The sequence below is a fragment of the Populus trichocarpa genome, chromosome 1 (assembly GCF_000002775.5).
Source record: "Populus trichocarpa isolate Nisqually-1 chromosome 1, P.trichocarpa_v4.1, whole genome shotgun sequence".
Lineage (NCBI taxonomy): Eukaryota > Viridiplantae > Streptophyta > Magnoliopsida > Malpighiales > Salicaceae > Populus > Populus trichocarpa.
Genome location: NC_037285.2, coordinates 14499814 through 14508261, shown reverse-complemented (window position 1 = coordinate 14508261; position 8448 = coordinate 14499814). Strand labels below are relative to the sequence as shown.

The 8448-nt window shown below is 33.6% G+C and overlaps 1 protein-coding gene across 1 annotated transcript; it reads left to right on the top strand.

Annotated features, from left to right (window-relative positions):
• Window positions 1-2954: 2954 nt before the first annotated feature.
• On the top strand, window positions 2955-6900 carry LOC7478106 (AP2-like ethylene-responsive transcription factor AIL1). Its single transcript, XM_024603863.2, has 9 exons — window positions 2955-3521; window positions 3648-4320; window positions 4466-4548; window positions 4724-4732; window positions 4924-5012; window positions 5117-5190; window positions 5284-5334; window positions 5557-5633; window positions 5993-6900. The coding sequence occupies exons 1-9, from the start codon at window positions 3362-3364 to the stop codon at window positions 6436-6438; spliced, it is 1662 nt and encodes a 553-aa protein (XP_024459631.2). The 5' UTR covers window positions 2955-3361; the 3' UTR covers window positions 6439-6900.
• Window positions 6901-8448: the final 1548 nt, after the last annotated feature.

The window sequence follows — 8448 nt, the reverse complement described above, 5'->3', positions numbered from 1 at the left end:
AGCTAAAATTCAGAACTATTCATTTGGTAATTGATTATTGATGTAGTGGCCAACTATTGATTTAGTGGACTTGGTGGACAGCAGCACTCAAGCATTTTGGCTGGATAAATTGACATTGATGTAATCAGAATTGGGCAAAGTGTTCCTCATGAACGTTGTTGGAAATCATCTTATCTTTCCACCCATAAAAGTTTAGAACATTTGGATCACTAGAACTCGAGATATAGCTAAAATACTGAGTAGTGCTGCTGGTGGACGTGGTGGATAGCCCTCAAGCTCTTGTCTGGATGAAATGTCATTGTTACCATCAGAATTTGAGCAGGTCTTCTTCATGAAACTTGTTGGAAATTGTATTTTCCTTCCACCCACCACATTTCACGTCATTTGGCCTTCTAGAACTCTAGCTATGGGTAAACTTCTGAGCAGTGTTTGGGCTGGATTGCAGGACAGATTCTGGCTTCTCTTTTGTGGCCAAATTTTGGATTTGAAAACGGCAGATTTGGGTCTTCCACTATTCATGAACATGGTAGGCCTATTTCTTATCTTTCTATCCATATAAATTAAACTGAAATCCAAGATCTACAGCTCCAGATATGACCCAATAACTGAACAGTGTTCCAATTTGAATTGAATCGGTATCTCCTTTTTAAGCTTCGCCTTTTCTTTGTCCTTTCACTTTCAATAGTTAATCACATCAATCAATCTTTTGAATTGTGAGATATGCTTGCATTTAAAATGAGCATTTACCATAAATTAAAGTTATCTTATATTATCAGACTTGTTATTATAAAACATGCTCTAGTTAAGGAGTTATTGATACTTCCAGTGCAAAATGATGATATAAAACTTTGATAAAAATACACTTTTAAGTACTAATCATGGCACATGATGCACACGCTCCACATCATCCGATATAGTGAACGCATTGAGTGTGTGCACACCACCTATCTACACTTGTTATCCCATTTTTATTATTTTTTTGTCCATACAAATAGCTTTTGAAGGTCATTTTCAAATCCTGAATAAATTTTTGTTATTTTGAATAAATTGTAACATGTTATGGATTTGTTTTATGGGATTGTTAATATTTAAAGTGTTGGGATACACTTTGTTGCATGGCATCCACAAGGTATGATGCCATTGGGAATTTAGTTTTTGGTGTGATAAGGTTGGAATTAATACCTTGCGATAGAGTTAACAGGACGAGTTACAAAAAGTATGTTGTTTGATTTCGCATGTGGATGTGTTGATTTTATACGTGGATATGTTAATTTTATGTGTTGATATAAATGTTAGCTTGTTGTGGAATTTTATGTCATAAAAATTATTTTCAACAAATCTTCAAAAAAAGTTAGGATTATTTTCATACATAAAAAAACATTTTTTTATTAAAAAAATCAATCTGGCGGCAATATGATTCTTAAATAAATCATATAACTCGAATGTTAATACCTTTTATTTTCATGAAACAAAAAAAAAGTATTTTTGATTATCTTGTGATCCTTAAATGGATCCTTTTCCTCATAAATGTGAATTTGAATCCATATGTTGAAGGGTGTCCTTAACTCACATATAGTAAACCGTTATCATATCAGTGGGATTACCTTCATTTGAGTTAAAAAGAATAAAACACATCATAAATTTGATCTTTGTCTATAAATATTAATTGATTTTTGCTTGAATTTTTTCAATGTGTAAATATTCTTATTTAAGAATTTTTTGATTTCAGTGCATATAAAACTCTTTTTGCGGTGAGTGAACTTTGGCTAGGTCAATGTGACCATATCATACCATTAAAGGCTTTTTATTATATCTTATATCACTGTTTTTCTCTCTTCCATAATCCCTCTCCAATCTTGCTTTTATATTCAATAATCTTTTTATGACATCATTTTTTTTTAATGGCAATGTCCAACCATACATGTATAGGATTCATAAGCATGAAAATCCTATATAAATTAAACTCAAATTTTTATATATAAAAAATTAACATTCAATTCAAAAATTAATTATCAAGGAAGAGTTTACACATGAATAATTTTATGGTGCTCAATGAATAATTAATAACATCCTATTAATTACTCTCTAGGACCCATTTAAAAAGAAATAAAGATACACATCTATAAGAGAGATATTGGGTGGAAATATTTTTATATTCTCTTTTCTTTTTGTATTCATTTCTTTCTTTAAAGTGTATTTTAAAAATTAACTCATAAAATATAATTAGACATCATAATTTTTTTTTATATCAAAATAACTAAACCCAAAACCTTGTCTACGAGTTATTGAATTCCATGATGTCCTCACAATAGCTCCCTTTAGACATCGATAATAATGCACAAATTGAGCTCCGAATCAGTCATGATCTAATAAATTTTAGAAATAAATCTACATATTTCTTTTATTTTATGATCTATCATCTTTACAGAGAGAGAGCAAATGGCATATTGATGTTTTTAAGTACCCAATGATGTACCAATTAATGTCGAGAGAAATGCTAATGAATTACCATGATAATGATAAAACATAATTGATAGAAATTTAATTTTTAAAAGGAAATTAGTAGACTATATAGGAAGTTAAGATGAAATTTACCCTTTTGTAATAACAAAAGAAAAAACTAATTCTATTTTAAATTTACTTACCATAACACCAATAAATTGCGAGATTATTTTATACTAGAATAAATATACTATATAATTCGATTCTTTCACTTATGGAGAGAAAAATTAATTTATAGCTAAAGTAATAAGAGTGTGTGTATTCAAAAGATTGATTTAGATGACATGGAAAAAACTGGTTTACAGCAACTGTTTTCTTTTTTTCTTTTTATTTTGCCATAAAAAAAAAAGGGAATATACAAATAACGATACAACTTTTAGAACACCCATCCTTTACGTGTGAAAAGTAAGAAAAAAACTACGAAAAGAGCTCAATTTTACGGAATAAACGAGCATCAAATTTGGCCACACTTGCATCCAATAAATAAATTTCATGTCTATGTATATGTCATGGGACTCCTGTCCACCTCTGCAAAAGGACTGAGAAGAAATGAAAGAGAGGGCACGAAACCCAAAGCATCCTTGGCGAAACAGCTAACACAGAGATGTAGAGGCTGAGAACATTAGATGAGAGAGTGAAAGAGAGTCAGAGCACTGCTCACCAAATTTTTTTGAAGTTTGAGCTTTAAAACCAAACCACAACCTTAAGTCACGGTGAAACGAAGGAACAAATGAAAAGGAGGGACAAGCTTTGAACAACACAGGTTTTGAGATTGTTTGTGTGTGTGTGTGTGTGTGAGAGAGAGAGAGAGAGAGAGAGAGAGATAAATCGCTTGTAGGTTTTTGTGTGTAAAGATCACATGAGTAATTGGTTGGGGTTTTCTCTGAGTCCGCACTTGAGAGTTGATGAAGACTTCGGTAGAGAAGATCAAGCTGCTAGTTTCTCTGTCATGCCTTTGCTATCTGATGGATCTCTTTGTGTTGCTGATCCCTTTAGACGGCCATCTAATGGTACCCCAGGTACTGCATGCCCCCCTTTTCTTTCCTTCTCAGTGCATGTGTTTTTTTTTTTTTTTAATGAAAACTTGAACATGAATTATGACGATTTTACTGTAATATTCCACCTTATTTGGTTGTGATTTGTAGACTGGAGATATGAAAACACTATGGATGAAGGTAGAATAAGTGAAGATGGTCCAAAGCTTGAGGATTTCTTGGGGTGTTACTCAAACTCACCTTCTGATGAGACCGAAGTTCACTGTCAGCAAGAAGATCACCACATTAATCAAAACCATGCCAATAGAATCAATCCCAATCTAGCACCAAGCTTCAACACCAATAAAGATATAGAAACTGGGAAGAATAGTCTCACAAGCCATTCTTCTTTCATCCAAAGTTACCATTTCAATGACAATGCGCAAACCTTAATCCCTAGTGACAGCCTTCAGCACTGTGATCCAAACCCTAGCCATAGCCGTAGCCATAGCAACAGCCATAACCATAACCAAGAAACTGGCATGTACCATGTGCCTTTTGAGAGTGCTAGTTCTTTTTCTGGGTTCAAGTCATGGCTTAGGCAGACGTCTACACCATTTTCTTCTAGTGGGGAGTCTCCAAATGAAGCAAACAATTGCAATTTTCAATCATTATCACTCACAGTGAGTCCTAGTTCTCAAAATGGATTAGTTGCTATATCTCCATTGCAAGTGGTCGATAACAGTATAAGGCCAGTTGCAAAATCACTTGCTAAAAAACCAGTTTCTCGTAAATCTATAGAGACATTTGGACAAAGAACCTCACAATATAGAGGTGTAACAAGGTACTCAGAATTTCTTTCAGTTTTCTTTATTAAGTCGTAGGAACATCTTCCTTAATTTAAACTTTTCTTCACCATATAAGTATCACAAAAACTTTGTTTTACCATATATATGCAATTATCTGTTTGTGTGTTCTATGATTGTTAGGCATAGATGGACTGGGAGATATGAGGCCCATTTGTGGGATAATAGTTGCAGGAAAGAAGGACAAACAAGGAAAGGAAGGCAAGGTGAGAGGAATTTAGCTTTTGATATTTTCTGTAATTATCTATGGTATACGTATATCTTGTCCTCTCTCTCTTTTTTTTTCTTTTCTTACGAAGAATAAACTAACGGGTTTTTTTTTTATTTTTTTCATGCACTTTTTGGTATTCATCTCTCAATGTCACCCAAACCCTTGTGCAGTTTACCTCGGTAGGTGAAAATCTTATATCCATATTATTTATATATTATGTTCTTTAATATTACAAAATGGTCCATATTTGTGGACATAAGAGTAGGATTTATTAATTGCTGACTAACATGTTTTTGTTTGCTTAATTAAATACATTGAATATTGTGCTTGTTCTTCTGCGTCATTCTTTTTGTTTAAAATCTTAAATCAGGTGGGTATGATAAGGAGGAAAAGGCAGCAAGGGCTTATGATTTAGCTGCTTTGAAGTATTGGGGTCCAACAACGCATATTAATTTCCCTGTAAGGCTGTTGGTCACCCTAAGTTGACGTGTTAAAAAAAGGTTCCACCATTAGATTTGCATTTATGTAATAATATCTTAATCTTTTTATTTTTTAAATGTTAGGTGGGAACTTATGAAAAAGAGCTTGAAGAGATGGAGCACATGACCAGACAAGAATTTGTAGCCAATTTGAGAAGGTAGTTGCCATTTTATAATATTTGATTAGTAAAAGAAAAGGAAAAGGGGGCGAGAGCGGAGAAAGATTGATTGCTTTGTTCAAATTTTGACAGGAAAAGTAGTGGGTTTTCAAGAGGAGCTTCTGTGTACAGAGGTGTGACAAGGTAATGGCAAAAAGCGACTTCAATGATAGAGCTTTTTTCCATTATTTACTGTAATAGCAGGCTTTTTCTCAATTATCATGGGCAATAATAGGCAGACATGGTTAACCATGTGCATATATCAAGTGTGAATAGTTATTATATAATAATATTAAATATGAATCCCCCACATATCTTTCCTTTTCCCCCCCTTTTTTGCTAAGTTGCTATCCTTTATCCTGGCAGGCATCATCAACATGGAAGATGGCAAGCTAGAATAGGAAGGGTTGCTGGAAACAAGGACTTGTACCTTGGAACATTTAGTGAGCCTTTGTTACTTTCTCTCTCTCTCTCTTTTTCCTTTATTTTTCTACTATACAAGTGTATATATGGTGCAGTATCCTTTCTAATGACATCATATCCTACGTTTTGCACATAGCTATTTGGCCTCCATTTATTCCAAGTGTTAACAATTTCCAATCCCTTTTTGTTGCGATGGTGTTAATTTATTTAGCTCATGGTTTTAACGTTAATGCATGTCTCATCGACATGCACTAACATACACTCTAGTCACACCATTTCAATTCAGCCTTAACTTTCGGACCATTTTTTAAGCACATTAAGGATTTTATAGCTTAGAAACGTAACTCAAATATATGCCTAAACGCTTGTTCCGATATAGGCACACAAGAGGAAGCTGCCGAGGCCTACGACATTGCAGCAATTAAATTTAGGGGTGCCAGTGCTGTTACAAATTTTGGTATAAGTAGGTATGATGTAAAGAGAATTTGCTCAAGCTCTACACTCATTGCTAGTGACCTAGCTAAACGTTCATCAAAAGACTCGACCCCGACGACTCTCGAGGATTACAATTCTTGTGCTTCATCATCATCGATATCTCCTCAGCCCCTGCTTGCCATAGCAGGCTGTGAGGCCTCCGATGAATTGCCTGACATGGCGTGGAGTGCAAATAGATGGGAAAGTCAACAGCAACAAAGTGTTAACAATAATAGCAATGATTCAACACTGATGGCTTCAAGTAGCAGGAATTCCTCCAATGCTGCTAGTCCAAAATGCTCCGTTGGTTTAACCAGTGATTTTGGCCATGGAGGCGGAAGCTACTCTTAGGGTTACTTCCCGTTGCGGGGTGCGACGTACGAAGATAGTAATAATGGAAACGATAACGGAAGTAATGACCAGAACATTGGTAGCTTTGATTTGGTACATCGAGCCTCTAAAATGGCATGACTAAAAAATAGTAAATCAAGATGAGTAAAGATCTGAGAACTCTATACAAGGAGGTTATTTACAGAAGAAAAATAGCTAGGTACGGAGATGGTTAGCAAAATGCAACATGGAATTAGAGGCGTTAATGTTGGCTTGAACATGGATGCGATGGTGTTTTTTTTTTTTGGTGCGTGTCTATGTTTTATCTTAGATGCTTTGACAACGTTGTCCTAAAAGCAGTTGGAAGATGATCATGTTCTTTGTTAGAATGAGTTTAGTTGTTCAAAAAGCAGGATTTAAAATTTCAAACCTCTGTCATTATCATTATCATTATCGAGAAACTTAAAAAAGGTTGCTTCATTATTTTGTCGATGCTAAAATAACATTCAAGACACATCAGCGAATTTGGAGGCAGGTGTTAGTGGGACTGGAAAAATTGATAAAGGGGACTTGAATTTCTAATGATAAAGCAAGGGTGATAAGGCCAAACAAATTAAACTGTAGAGAAGACAAGAACTTTAAAGCATGTGTTCCCCTTTCGACTTTCTAGTCCCAAACCAGGCTCTAATTTTACAGTAAAAACTAAGAACCTGGTCTCTCCCGGCTGTAAGACTGAAGACCACAACAATCACTTTGCATGCATTCACAGAGACCACCTGAGACATGGAACAATTTCACATCCATCCCATCAGAACCAGGCCCTACAAGCACAAGCTGCAATGTCTCCGGCTGGTAGCCATTAGGGACCACCAAATCTCCATCGGGGTGCCTGCCACAAACACAAAACAAATAACAGAACTGCCCAACCTTGTGCTGGTCTTGTTGCAACACACCAATACATAATAAGTATTTTCTTTTTTACTAACATGAATATCCGAAACAGTTTGTCCGTACAAATTCTGAATAAATAAGACGTATTATTATTACATGATGTGCATCGGTTGTTTTGGCTCAAGACACCACTAATTTTGCTATCATGCACTAGCTCTTGCCGTATAATGTGCACCATCAAGGCAAAAAGTCAAAGAACATGTGGATGCCTTTGACTACTCGAGAGAAATAAAAACTTTACAAAAAAGGGAGAGAATCCAAGATCGCCCCGTTTGAAGAGGTGCCATAAATTGCGTGCCCTATAGCCATATTGCAGTTATTCTTGGATCTTTTTATTCACTGCCAGGATCACTTCTCTTCATGGCGCGTAGCATTCCAATAATATTGTCGTAGCTGTGTTTGTTTTGCCGAAGCTTCACAATTTTTTTTTTATAGATATACTTAGATATTATTTAGAATTGTGATATTGTTTTTTTAAAAAATATTTTTTTATTATTTTTAAAATTTATTTTTAACATCAGCATATCAAAATAATATAAAAACATTTAAAAAACTAATTTGAAGCAAAACAAATTATAATTGTTTTCAAAAACATGTTGTCACAGTCAAAACAAACACTTCTTTAAAAGAAAAAGATATTCCGGTAAAAAAAAAATAATTATAATTTTTTTTAATTTTTTGTTATAGTTGTACTGTAACAATGGCAAATATATATATATATAATTTTTTTTCTTTATACTATGCATATTTATCATTTTACACTTATCTTATTTATCATCATTTTTTTTTCATTTTTCCATATTTTTTATTTATATTATTTTAGAAAAAATTATTTTTTTTATTATTTACAGTTAAAATATTTATCACTCTACACTTGACCTATTTATACTATTCTTTTTGTTTTTATCTCCATTCTTTTGTAATTTGTTTTTGTAACTTTTTCCTTTTCTTTCTTTATATATTTTTTAAAATTATTATACAAAGATTAAAAGAAAATGATATTTTACTATAGCAATTGCAACATTGTCCTATTTTTCTACTACATTAAAAATGAACTTGAGATCTTACAAGTCTTTATTA